The sequence below is a fragment of the Wyeomyia smithii genome, chromosome 3 (genome assembly GCF_029784165.1).
Source record: "Wyeomyia smithii strain HCP4-BCI-WySm-NY-G18 chromosome 3, ASM2978416v1, whole genome shotgun sequence".
In the NCBI taxonomy this organism is placed as follows: domain Eukaryota; kingdom Metazoa; phylum Arthropoda; class Insecta; order Diptera; family Culicidae; genus Wyeomyia; species Wyeomyia smithii.
Window position 1 is genome coordinate 159,336,800 of NC_073696.1, and position 14,376 is coordinate 159,351,175.

At 42.7% G+C, this 14,376-nt stretch overlaps 1 protein-coding gene across 25 annotated transcripts in view; it reads right to left on the reverse strand.

The window, feature by feature from the left end:
* The window catches only part of LOC129732737 (GAS2-like protein pickled eggs), a 1,144,034-nt gene that overhangs the window by 235,342 nt on the left and 894,316 nt on the right, over window positions 1-14,376 (reverse strand). The window contains exon 10 of one of the 25 annotated variants that reach the window (XM_055693912.1): window positions 1,149-1,169. The exons of the other annotated variants lie outside the window; for them this stretch is intronic. Coding sequence (XP_055549887.1) covers window positions 1,168-1,169 — 2 coding nt within the window. The 3' untranslated portion in view covers window positions 1,149-1,167. Of the gene's footprint in view, window positions 1-1,148; window positions 1,170-14,376 lie in introns of those variants that run through there. 25 annotated transcript variants of the gene reach the window in all.

Consider the following 14,376-nt stretch of genomic DNA (forward strand, 5'->3'; position numbering starts at 1 on the left):
AGAAAAAACAGATCGCACCATAGATTACAGATAGATAGTTAAATGGGAAAGGAAAGAGAGAGAAAAATTAGGCCGAAGTGTAAGATCAAGTCAATTGTTTGACGCTTAGGAAATGCTAAATAAACCCCACCTAAGTGTGACGATTTAGTGATTTTGCACGCTCTTCCCCTTCATGTCTTTGGAGAGGTTTTTATGTGATCCGCGTGACACTGCCCTGTAGTTAATTTCTAGGAAGATTTTGTACTAGAGCGGCTGACCCTGAAATCAGCCACGATCTCTTCCGATTCTTTCCGGTGGGCAGACGGGTTAAAGTTGTAACAGGTAGGCTTAACGTCCGTTACGTTGGAACGTAGATATATAGTTTAATTGTACAAATATAATTTTGAAATAAATTGTTAGAGTCACCTATTTGTACATACAAAATGACATTTACATTTGTACATACACAATACATCAAAATAATTCAAACACTACGAAAGATATTAGGATGTAAAATACTTAAACTGCTATAAAATTACCAGACGTAAGTAAAGAATACTGCGCCCGAAAGATAGGCCACCATGTAAACAGGACATTTCGCACTGTGATACGCGAGGTCCACAGAGGAAAGCTCTTTAACCGGCTAAAAGAATTCGCAAAGGCCGAAGATCGAAGAAAGACCTCATCGCATCGCTTGCTGCTCATCGTTCGTGCTATAACCACACGCTGTAAGACACAGCCAGCGGTATTTCAACCAGCAGTATTGCTACAGGCCTGTAAGCTGTAAGTACCAGAGCTCTTTTTATTGTCCGCGTGCACATGCGACCGTCGACTAAAGAATGCCTATCAATGAAAATTAAAATCGAATTTGGCAAAGCCAAGCGCCTGCGGGCAAATATTAAAAATGCTTTGTTCGGCGACAGAAATGGTCTGGACCGTATAGCTAGGAAAAGACATGCACAGATAGCTAGGAAAGTTAGGTCGTAGAATCGAATACTGAAATAAAAGTTGTAAATGAACCTGTAAGCTTGTATTTGAATTATTGCCTAAAATATTACACTACTACTCACCTTAGCACGCTGTTTAGTTTTTGTTGATTAGCTCCCTGGAAAATCTCAGCTCACGCGTATCGCTTTAGGTTTAGAACTTTAGTAAGACTAGTGAGGGTAATTTTGAGGACAGCTTGGATCCTACAGCAACAGAACGTACCGGAGGTTAGGTTTCATACCGGGCAACAAAATCTTGGTGGGTGATCCTCGTTAGAGGTGGCGCTCATTCAATAAATCAAGTGCGGAATGGAGGTCCCTAGTTTTAAGCTTATTCGTAGTTTACGAAGGAATGTTTCAGTAATTTAGGATAATAAAATAAGACATATTTTTGAGTAATTTATGTTGCTGAATTTTTTTGGTGTTACACTCTTCCTGTTTAAAAATTTATTGGGAAATCAGTTTAGTTTTTTTTCTTTTTCGGATTTTACTTGCTGATACTGCTTAATTTTATTTATTCTGCTTATTTTCGTGAATATAGTTTAGTTGAAAGCGTGTAAATATTTGTGTCATCATTAATTTAGGTTACTTCTATTTTTCCCATTTGATATTATAAGTAAGGTGAAGTTATCTCACACCTCACGAGTCATATGATTACACTAGACTGCCGGTTGAAAAATGGATACAACTGTTGGTGTTGTCAGGACAATGTAGTTATCCGACAATAGCAAAGTAAGAAGGTGCGACGCGATCATTGGCGTGTAAAACATATTCCGGTGGTAGAGGAAATGCTTGGACAACCCAAGCGCTGTTCACCAAAATGGTGCGGCTCAAAACAGCATCTGATCTTCATGTTAGGAGCGGCTGATCAACGTCCAGGTGGCAGCGTGGGACTCTAAACAGAGCTAAAACGATGGTTCCCCGCGAGACAGGGGGTTAAAGATGGCCCAACGAGTCGCCCCGGCAAACAACATGTTATAAGCAACGTAAGAGATAATACGGATTGGAACAATCGGCATGGATCTAGGTAACGAAATAAGGACTACGATTGGAAACTTGGGACATGGAACTGCAAATCGCTCTGCTTTCCAGGATGCAACAGGAAAATCTACGACAAGCTACATCCACGCAACTTTGAAGTCGTAGCGCTGCAGGAACTTTGTTGGGCAGGACGGGCACCGGGCGGCTACTTTCTACCAGAGTTGTGGCACCACCAGCGAGCTAGGAATCGGTTTCATAGTACTGGGCGAGATGCGCCAACGCGTGATGGGGTGGCAGCCGATCAACGCAAGGATGTGCAAGTTGAGGATAAAGGGCCGGTTCTTTAACTACAGCATCATCAACGTGCACTGCCCACATGAAGGAAGACCCGATGACGGGAAGGAAGCGTTCTACGCGCAGCTGAAGCAGGTCTACGATAGCTGGCTGCGACGGGACGAGAAAATCGTCATTGGGGACATGAATGCTAAGGTAGGACGGAAGGCAATGTACAGACCGGTAATAGGACCAGATAGCCTGCATGCCGTGTCTAATGATAACGGTCACCGGTGCGTAAACTTTGCGGCCTCGCGTGGTATGGTATTCCGAAGTACCTTCTTACCCAGGAAGGGTATCCACAAATCCACATGGAGATCACCCAACCATCAGACAGAGAATCAAATCGACCATGTTCTAATCGACGGAAGGTTCTTCTTCGACATCATCAACGTTCGCACCTACCGCAGTGCGAATATAGATTCGAACCACAATATCTCTGTTGACTCTCCTCCTATTAAAAATTAAGTCCCTATTATAATAAAACTGGTGTGAGTAACATATGAAAGTTCTCTCCAGGGAATTGTAACTAGGCGATGTTGTTAGGATGGACAGAGGCTCGGTATAGTAGAGCAGTAAGCTTGAAACGGAAAGGTAATAATTACACAAAAGCACTGATATGAATGATAAGCGTATCACTTGCTTCAATAGTGTTACTGCTAATATAAAGTGGGGAGTACAGAAAACACATGGGCAATATCACAATTGATCTTAGCTCTGGTCGCAGTGATAAGTCCACACAGGAAAAAAAAGCAATTTACGTACGCCGTCAGCAATTCACACTTTTTCTAAATATTTCTATTGTCGCTTCTCTACAAAATTTAGCGAATTAGCGATTAGCGTTTCGAAGGCCAAAATTTTAGCGATGCTAACAGTTTCGCTTACCAGCTCAAAAATTAGCGAATTCGCTAAACCGCTAATTGAATTATAGCGTCGCTAATTAGCGATTAGCGAATTAACGGAATGGTGCCCACCACTGCTCAAAACTATCGACGGTGTATAACACCCGCCGAAGTCGAACGCCGCAACCAAATATTGAGCAACTGTGGGACGCCGAAGCTGCACAGGAATACACGGAGCAGCTGGAGGCAGCGCTACCCACGGAAGAGCAGCTTGGCGCAGCTACCTTTGAAGATGGCTGGAGAAGTACTGCTGTAGCGCTACTGGGTACAAGGGCCCCGAATCATAGAAATGACTGTGTCGTATACCAGCTCTTTTGTACGGCACCGTAAACTATAAACAAACAAATCTTGAATTAAATCATTGACCCGCGCAAGTAAGTTCCGTTACATACTGAACGCCTTATGCCTAAGCGTTACAGCACACTCGCTACCATACCTTGCTGAGTGTACTGCAACGCTTGGTGCTCGATTCATACAGCACGCAAAATGCAGCGTTGCAACTTTGATGCTCGTACCTCCAGCTGTTTCCAGTAGGAGTCCAATTTGGCCATACATGTAAAGAGTATTTCGGCAATTGCATTTGCCTATAAAAGCGTCACCGTCTATTAGAGTCACCGCTATTAGAGAAACCTTCCGAAGTTCCGCCGGTTGTTCCGCACCAAGATTTTATAATTTAAAAAGTTATTGAATGGCGAACCGTTTATTAAAACTGGTTTGACGGCGAATGCAAACGGTTAGTCGAGGAGAAGAATGCAGCACTGGCGAGAATGCCGCAACACCGTGCGAGAGCGACATGGAAAGATACCGACAGGCACGGAACAGCCAAAACTCAGTCCTGCGAAGGAAGAAGTGCCAGCAAGAGGACCGTGATCGCGTAGCGATGAAAGAGCTGTACCAAGCTAACGACACTCGGAAGTTCTACAAGAAGCTGAACAGCTCCCATAAAGGCTTCGTGCCGCAAGACGATATGTGCAGGAGTTTGGACGGCAATCTCTTTACAGACGAGTGTGAGGTGATCGAAAGGAAGAAGCAGCGCTTCGGCTAGCATCTATACAGCGATGCAGTAGAGCGCGTGGACGGTATGGCAACTGATCTTGGTGCAGGAGCAGAAGACATCAGGATTCCAGCCCTCGATCTCCTGAAGTTGGAGGAGGAGATTGGCCGGCCGAAAAACAATAAAGCTGCTGGAGTGGACCAACTTCCCAGCGAGCTATTAAAATACGGTGGAGAAGCACTGGCTAGAGCCGTGCACTAGGTCATTGTCAAGATTTGGGAGGAAGAACGAGTACCGGAGGAGTGGATGGAGGGTATTGTGTGTCCCATCTATAAAAAGGGCGACAAACTGGAGTTCGGCAACTATCGGGAAATCAGAGTGAACGTCGCCTTTAAGGTGCTCTCTCAAATACTCTGCCGTCTACTATCACCATTTGCGAAGCAGTTCGTGGGGCACTACCAGGCGGGATTCATGGGTGTCCGTGCCACCATGGACTAGATATTCGCGGTTCGGCATGTTATGCAGAAATGCCGCGAATATAACGTGCCCACACATCATTTGTTCATCGATTTTAAATCGGCGTACGACACAATCGATCGGGACCAGCTATGGTAAATTATGCACGACTACGGATTTCCGGACAAACTGACGCGGTTGGTAAAAGCGACGATGGATCGAGTGATGTGTGTAGTTCGAGTATTGGGGCACATAGGGAGACCTGGATGAAAAAAAATGGGTCCAGCTGAACTTTTCTCTGTGGTATAGTGGGGCATCGAAATGTCAAATTTTTTATACCAGGCTTCATATTACCGAGGGGCTATACAACGATGCAATAGCATTTTTACTTTTCTAAGTTTTTACAACATTTAGTGAAAATATTAGAAAGAACCCAAAGTCGAGCAATTGATGATTTTATTTTTGTAAAATATGGTTTATTTATCCTTGTTTGTAAATATTACATCAAATATTGTAAAGGAATTAAATAGTTAAATTTATTATAAATTCTAGTTCGCCTACATCGATTCGACTTGTTCATACTGTTCAAACAGAACAGTCACCTGACTGCTTCTGTTGGATAGAAAACCAAAATCTTTTAGTTTTATTACGAGTGCGGTATAGTATGTACTTATATACGAAATGATAGTATGTAGGTACTTATAGCAACTTGGAGTTGCATTTTCGGGATAACTATGACTAATTGGAAGGAAAATTTGCATCTTTTTGAAAAATGAAACAAAAACCTGTCGAACGTCCATTTTTGGGTAAGCATGTGGTAGAAAACAGTCAACCACACTGAATAAGGTAAACAATACTTTGAGCCCAGTATGTTTTAAAGGTTTTGAATGATACAGCGATGTCCACACATAACACGGTTGTAGACCTTTTCGAACTTAATGAATTTCACACGTCAGCCGCAAAAACAACACCAAAAGCTGTACATATTCATGCATTAAATACATTTTAGATTTCAATCCCCTAGCAATATTTGTGCTCACTAAATTTACTTATCAAAATAAATGTATTGGAGAATTAGAATTTTGGTTTTCAATTAAAATCTCAATTTGCAAACATATATAGTTTTCGATGGTACTAGAGTTTCCAAAAACAGAACCTTTTTTTTATTTCAACATCATACCACAAGCGGTACAAAAATCTAACATCAGTATTCTATTTTCGGCAGTACTTTGATGATTAATCAATCAATTTATGGAAATTTTTTTTAGCAAAATTATTTTATTGAAAAGCTAAAAAAATTCAGTTTTTGCACCCCTCAGATGATTGATGCCTTCAAGCACTACTGAAATATTATTCAACTTGCAAGCAGTGCCGCCAGATTCACAGAATAGACGTTTACGGTAAACGGATTATAAACTACTTGTAATCGTTCGAGAGGTAAAGCTGAATTAATGTATCCTAATTGGGTGCTTCATAGCTTGGAGAAGTACTGTATAAATGTCCAAAAATATGGAGTTGAGAGATAACTAGCTAACGTCTAAGACGAAACAAATCTTGCAAAATCGGAGATTATCCCGCCTGATCACCAGACATATATAATGCACCTCAGTATTGGTTACTTATGCCTAATGATAATGGTTACTTGAATTTTAATGAAAAGGCAAAAACAGTACATCACTGTGGACTTACTGTAAAATTAGCTTAGGAACTCTCAAAGATTTTGCATCGGGTGCACCGGTTTATTGGGTTATATCGATGAATTCCACAAAATGCTAAGTACTTAAGTATATCGTTTTACTTTTTTGCGTATAGCACACACTATTGCACATTTTGTACAAGAACCGGTTTGTTTTAAATTTTAGTATAGCTCATTTTGTTCACTTTTCCCGCACCTGAGTACACCCGAACAAAGAAGAAAATCACCAATACTGCCAGTCGAATATTGTCAACACTGGTTTGTTTTGATTATCGTTCGGCTGATTCATCGCTTTTAAAGGTGATTATTCATCTTCTACTGTTAGGAACAACCACCGCCGTTCACTGTCAGTTCAAAAAACTCAATTTTTCTTTAAAAACTGAACATATGATAAATTTGACAGCAGCTTTACTAGAGTGGCTCGCGAACACTGTATGTACAGAAAAGTTGTACCCACAAAATCGAAAACGACATTAGTGATGTACTTATGTTTGGAAACATTTCTTTTTGTTGAAATTAAAACTGTGAAACCCAAACAATATTCTTCCAGTTTTCAAAAAAATGTTGTGAGCAACACTGCTCTTCATTCCGTCCCGAACGCTCGGCAATAACGGACGCATTAAGTGGTTGTCTCGCTAAAAACCGATATTGTGTAGAAAAAATCAAAAAAGGCATTGCTTACCCGGTCGCGTTTCAAAGAGTGCGAAGTGCGGTGTGGAGATAATCTGATAATCCGCAGTGAAGGTCATCCTGCTATTGTGCTTTAGTGGTGTCTCTGCGCAGCTGCCCGTTCCAGCACCGAAAGACTCGGTGATTGTTCTATTGAAGACAACAAAGAAGAAGAGGTACGTGTTTTTTTGCCACTGTACTGTTGCGCTAGTTTGAGCGCAATGGATGTGGATCCCTTAGCCCCCTATCCCCCGTCTCCGAACCCACCCGACCCTGTCCTTCCTGTTCAGTCTCCGTCTGTCCCTGCTTTAATCAATCCTCGTCCCAGGCTTTACCCAGACGGATCAACGGGTCCACTGGTCCTTTACATGAGGCCCAAACCAGGAGGTAAATCGCTTAACACGTTGCAAATCGCGAAGGATCTGACGTCACGATACAAGGCCGTGACTGAAATATCAAAAGTCAGACCAAACAAGCTCCATGTTGTGGTGAATGATCTGGATCAGGCCAACGATATAGCTTGCTCCGAGCTCTTCACACGCGAGTATCGCGTGTATGTACCCGCACGAGACGTGGAGATCGACGGTGTGATAACCGATTCGAGTCTGTCTGTCGAGTGTATCCTGAGTGCAACCGGTTGCTTCAAGAATTCCAATACTGAGGCGAAGATATTGAACTGTAAGCAATTACGGTCTATGTCGCTCGTCAGCGGTAAAAAAGTATACACTCCGTCAGACTCGTTTCGCGTTACGTTTGCCGGATCTGCTCTCCTTAGCAACGTCTCGATTAACCGGGTTCGTCTGCCTGTGCGTTTGTATGTGCCCCGTGTTATGAATTGCACCAATTGCAAGCAGTTAGGTCATACAGCTGCCTACTGCTGCAATAAGGCCAGGTGTGGCAAGTGTGGGGAGACTCATGCGGAAGATTCTTGCAGCGTAAACGCTGAAAAGTGTATTCGCTGCGGGGAAAATCTGCATGAGCTTTCCACATGCCCGGTGTACATACAACGCAGAGATAAAATTAAACGGTCTCTTAAGGAGCGCTCAAAGCGTTCTTACGCTGAAATTCTTAAGAAGACCGTGACCACTTCTACCATAACATCGAACCCCTTTGATCTGCTGTCTTCGGATGAAACGGACTCTGACGATCCACCAGCAGAAACGTCCTACGCCAATCCTGGAGAATCTAGAAAGAGGAAAAATATTTCCTCTCCTAAGCGTCCCAGGAAAGGCCCTAAGGTTTCTCAAGATGGAATGAATAATACGAACAAATCTAAAAGTGCTGCGGAAAAGCCGAAGCAAACTCCTCCTGGGCTTGCAAATTTAAAGTCTCAGAAGGAGTTCCCAGCACTGCCAGGAACATCTAAAACCCCAGTTGTTCCTTTTGCACATCCAGTTGATAAATCAAATGCTGGACTGGTCAATTTTTCTGACATTGTGGACTGGATTTTTGAAAATTTCAATATACCCGATCCAATTAAAATTTTTCTCACAGTATTTCTCCCAACAGTTAGAACATATTTGAAGCAGTTGACTGCCCAATGGCCCCTCCTTGCAGCGATTGTATCCTTCGATGCCTAATTCAACTGCGTATATGAAGGATTCTATCTCTGTCTTACAGTGGAATTGTAGAAGTATTTTACCAAAAATGGATTCATTTAAAGTTTTGATAAATAAAAACAAATGCGATGCATTTTCCCTTTGTGAAACTTGGCTTACTCCAAATATTGATCTCAACTTCCATGATTTTAATATTATTCGCCTTGATCGAGACACCCCGTATGGAGGAGTACTTTTAGGGATTAAAAAGTGCTATTCTTTCTATCGTATTAACCTCCCCTCGATTCCAGGCATCGAAGTTGTCGCATGTCAAATGACAATACAAGGTAAAAAGCTTTGTATTGCCTCAATATATATTCCTCCCAGAGCACAGGTTGGGCAACGGTTGCTCTTTGATTCAATAGAACTTCTTCCCTCGCCACGTTTGATTTTGGGAGACTTCAACTCTCATGGTGTGGCTTGGGGTTCCCCTTACAATGATAACCGCTCCTCTTTAATCTATAACCTTTGCGATGACTTCGACATGACTATTTTGAACAACGGTGAAATGACACGTATCCCGAAACCTCCAGCGCGCCCAAGCGCTTTGTATCTATCATTATGTTCAACGTCGCTACGGTTGGATTGCACATGGAAGGTAGTCCTCGATCCTCACGGTAGCGACCGTTTGCCTATTCTTATTACAATTACTAACGGGTCAACTCGCATGCGACCAATTGACATTCCGTATGACCTCACACGGAATGTCGATTGAAAGTTATACGAGGAAATGATTTCAAAAGCGGTCGAGTTGATTCAACATCATCCACCACTTGAAGAATACAACCTCCTCGCGGGCTTGATCCTCGACGCCGCGTTGCAAGCCCAAACGAAGAAATATCCCGGCGTAACGATCAAAGAACGGCCTCCCACTCTGTGGTGGGACCAAGAATGCTCCGATGTCTACACGCAAAGATCCGAAGCGTTTTTGGCCTTCCAGAAGGGATGTATACCTGGCAACTATATACGGGATTCGGAGCTTGATACCAAGCTTAAAAGCTTGACTTAAGCAAAGAAACGCGGATATTGGCGTCGGTTCGTGAACGAGACGTCGAGGGAGACATCGATGAGCACTCTTTGGAACACAGCCCGAAGAATGCGGAATCGCGTAACGGTCAACGAAAGCGAGGAGTCTTCAAGTCGGTGGATATTTGATTTTGCCAGGAAAGTATTTCCGGACTCTGTTACTGACCAAAACATTGTTCGCGATGCGTCTCCGGGCCACGACGCGATAGAATCACCTTTTACGATGGCAGAATTTTCGGTTGCCCTCCTGTCCTGTAACAATAATGCGCCTGGGTTAGATAAAATCAAATTCAACTTGTTGAAGAATCTACCCGGCAATGCCAAGAGGCGCTTGTTGAACTTGTTCAATAAGTTCCTGGAGCAAAACATTGTACCGCAGGATTGGAGGCAGGTGAAGGTGATCGCCATCCAAAAACCGGGAAAACCAGCTTCTGACCTTAACTCTTATAGGCCGATTGCAATGCTATCCTGTATCCGGAAATTGATGGAAAAAATGATACTCCGTCGTTTAGACCATTGGGTCGAAACAAATGGTCTACTATCAGATACTCAATTTGGCTTCCGCCGTGCGAAAGGGACGAACGATTGTCTTGCGTTGCTTTCAACGGATATTCAGCTGGCGTATGCTCGCAAAGAACAAATGGCGTCTGCGTTCTTGGACATTAAGGGGGCTTGTGATTCCGTTTCTTTGACATTCTTTCGGGTAAACTTCACCGACAAGGATTTTCTCCAATTTTGAACAATTTTTTGCACAATTTGTTGTCCGGAAAGCACATGCATTTTACGCACGGCGATTTGGCAACTTTTCGAATTAGCTACATGGGTCTTCCCCAGGGCTCATGTTTAAGCCCCCTTCTTTACAATTTTTATGTAAATGACATCGACGAATGTCTGGCAAATTCATGCACGATAAGACAACTTGCAGACGACAGTGTAATCTCTGTTACAGGGGCCAAAGCTGCCGATTTGCAAGGACCATTGCAAGATACCTTGGACAATTTGTCTGCTTGGGCTTTACAGCTAGGTATCGAGTTATCTCCGGAGAAGACTGAGATAGTAGTTTTTTCTAGGAAGCATGAACCTGCTCAGCTTCAAACACAATTCATGGGTAAAACGATTTCTCAGGTTTTGGTACACAAATATCTTGGTATTTGGTTCGACTCTAAAGGCACCTGGAGTTGTCACGTGAGGTATCTGATGAAAAAATGTCAACAAAGAGTGAATTTTCTTCGTACAATAACCGGACAATGGTGGGGAGCCCATCCAGGAGACCTTATAAGGCTTTACCAAACAACGATATTGTCTGTTATTGAGTACGGGTGTTTCTGCTTCCGCTCCGCAGCAAACACACATTTGATCAAACTGGAGCGAATACAATATCGTTGTTTGCGTATCGCCTTGGGTTGCATACAGTCGACCCATACGATGAGTTTGGAGGTCTTAGCTGGAGTACTACCATTGAAAAACCGCTTTTGGAGCCTGTCTTCTCGTATTCTTATCAAATGTGAGGTTTTGAACCGTCCTGTGATTGAAAATTTTGAAAGGTTAATCGAACTTAATTCTCAAACCCGTTTTATGACATTGTATTTCAATCACATGTCCCAAAATATTAACCCTTCTTCGAATATTCCAAATCGTGTCAACTTATCAAATACTTCTGATTCTACTGTGTTTTTCGATACATCCATGATAGAAGAAACCCGTGGAATCCCGGATCATTTACGCGTGCAGCAGATCCCCAAATTTTTTTCTAATAAATATCGAAATATCAACTGCGACAATATGTTCTTCACTGACGGATCACTTCTCGATGGGTCCACTGGTTTCGGTATCTTCAATAACAATTTAACCGTCTCCCATAAGCTCGATAATCCTGCTTCTGTTTACGTCGCAGAATTAGCTGCAATTCAGTACACCCTAGGGATTATCGAAAAAATGCCCACGGACCATTATTTCATCTTTACGGACAGTCTCAGTTCCATTGAGGCTCTCCGATCGATGAAAGATGTTAAGCACTCTCCGTATTTCCTGGGGAAAATACGGGAACATCTGAGTGCTTTATCCGAAAAATCGTATCAGATTACCTTAGCGTGGGTCCCTTCTCATTGCTCGATACCGGGTAATGAGAAAGCAGACTCTTTGGCTAAGGTGGGCGCAACAAACGGTGAAATTTATGAAAGACCAATTGCTTTTAATGAGTTTTTCGCACTTGTACGTCAGAATACGATCATCAGTTGGCAAAATTCTTGGACTAAAGGGGAACTGGGAAGGTGGTTACATTCCATTATCCCCAAGGTATCGACGAGCCCGTGGTTCAAGGGGTTGAATGTAGGTCGAGATTTCATTTGCGTGATGTCGCGGCTTATGTCCAATCACTATAGATTTGATACGCATCTCCGTCGTATTGGGCTCGGGGAAAGTGGTATCTGTGCCTGTGGTGAAGGTTATCACGACGTAGAGCACGTTGTTTGGTCATGACCTGTACACCGTGACGCCAGGTCTAAATTAATAGCTTCCCTGCAGGCCGAAAGTGGGCAGCCGGCTGTTCCTGTTCGTGATGTCTTGGCGAGTCGTGACCTACCCTACATGTCCCTTGTATACATTTTCCTGAAATCCATCCACGCCCCAGTCTAGTCCCATTCCTTTCCATCCACATTCAACAAAACGGCAAGAACACATCATAGACCTCGATTTTGGAATCATCAACTGAACCCCACACGAATCCGCCAGGACCTGAGAACCCGAGGCCTTTCGTGATATCTTGGCTTGAACAACAGCGAACAACAACAACGAACCATAACCAGCAACTGAACCCGCACAATACTTCCAGGACCCGAGGATTACAAGCCCCTGTCCCAGCTCATAACATCGTGGCTTAGCAGAACAAATCCATACATGCTGCATATTCATGGCCATTCGACTATCATCAGACGACCATTCAACTTCAAAACATTAATTGAAAAATATATGCTAGTTTTAAGATAGACTTAATTTCAGCTCGTAGTCGGCAGCGAGGATAAAAAATTTGCTTAAAGATTTTAAGTCATCAGATATAATTGGCGCCGTTAAACATTAAATTGTATTTGTGCCGTGTCAAATAAACGATAGGTGAAGAAAAAAAAAACACTGCTCTTGAACGATCAACGTCAAAAGACAAGCATAAGGGCATCTTCAGCGGCGGTGCAAATCGATGTTTTGTTTTATTTTTTTGGAACAAACTCAAATTCACTGAAACACCGCTATTGCAAATTTTGTTTTATAGGTACTAGATCTAAACTGGGGTGACATTGCGCATCTCGTTTCGAGTAACTCGTACAAAAATAAAAATGATCATTTATGAGCGTTATGTTAGGTTAGAAAATAGAAAAAATCGTTCGAATCGAGCTGCACAATGTCACTCCTATCTATTTTTCTATTTTTGTCACTTTTTGATCTAAAATTTTAAATACATCGTTCTAAAACCCTTTGCACGTTACCACCAATTGTGGGTTTGTAAAATGTCATATTTTAATTGAATATTAAACTTTTAGCTATTTCCATATAAGCGTTTTGCGAGTGATGTGGGATAAACAAAGCAAAGATTTTTCACATCAATTCACTACTCAATTTTGTGGTTTTCCCTAAGAAGACGATGAACAGCTCACGCCTTGGTTCAACTATTTGGTTTGCAACCATCAGCCACTAGGTAGCCAAATACGTTAACTATCTAGCCTTCGTTAACCACCTTAATTGTAATGGGACTACCAAGAACGATCAGTCTCAAGAGGCCAAAAGAGCGTTCCCCGAAGACACTGAACTGAAAACGAAGACACTGAACTGTTAAAAATGCAGGCTTGTTACCATATTCTCAAAAACGAGCCCAAGTTTAAAGAACTGCAATATTCGACGAGACTGATGAAACCAAAACGGAAGACGATTATCTACGCGATCAAATATTTTTCGCTTACCTTCGAAGCCCTATTTTCAGCAAAAAATTTTCGATTATATCAATCCATCCTGAAAAATGTCACTAACGTTTGGCTTAAACCATCAAATCCATTAAGTCTTGTGGATATAAAGTGGCTTGCCAAAGTAATCCCTTAATGTATGTAAAAATGATCGAATTTCCGTTTGTTGAACATTGAGTGCTTTTATAACAAGTCTCATGGGAAACTTATAGCATGGGGTATTGAATCATTCACAGGGTGTCTGTGGTTTGAAACAACAAAATATACAACACCAGTGCGGAGAACGCACTTTTTTTGTCACAATTCAAATTGACAGATCGATGCCCCGTTATACTAGTTATACCACTTTCATAGGTTGTGAAAGGGGCCAGATTTTTTAATCAATTTTGGTTAGCAGTTCCCCCTATGTGATTGGGGGCACTCTCGAGCCCCTTCGAAACCCGAAGAGGTCTAAGGCAAGGTGATGGTCTCTCGTTCCTACTGTTTAACATTGCCCTGGAAGGTGTCATTAGAAGAGCGGGGTCAGTGCTAACCTCCCATCCCGAGTTCAAGTTGGTGGTCGATGAGCTCGTGTATCTGGGCTCACTGGTAACTGCCGACAACGATACCAGCAGAGAAATTCAACGGCGCATTATGGCAGGAAATCGTGCATACTTTGGTCTCCAGAGGACACTCCGATGGGGTAGAATTCGTCGCCGCACCAAGTAAACCATCTACAAGACGCTGATCAGACCGGTAGTCGTCTACGGGCATGAGACATGGACTATGCTCGGTGAGGACCAACGCGCCCTTGCAGTCTTCGAGAGGAA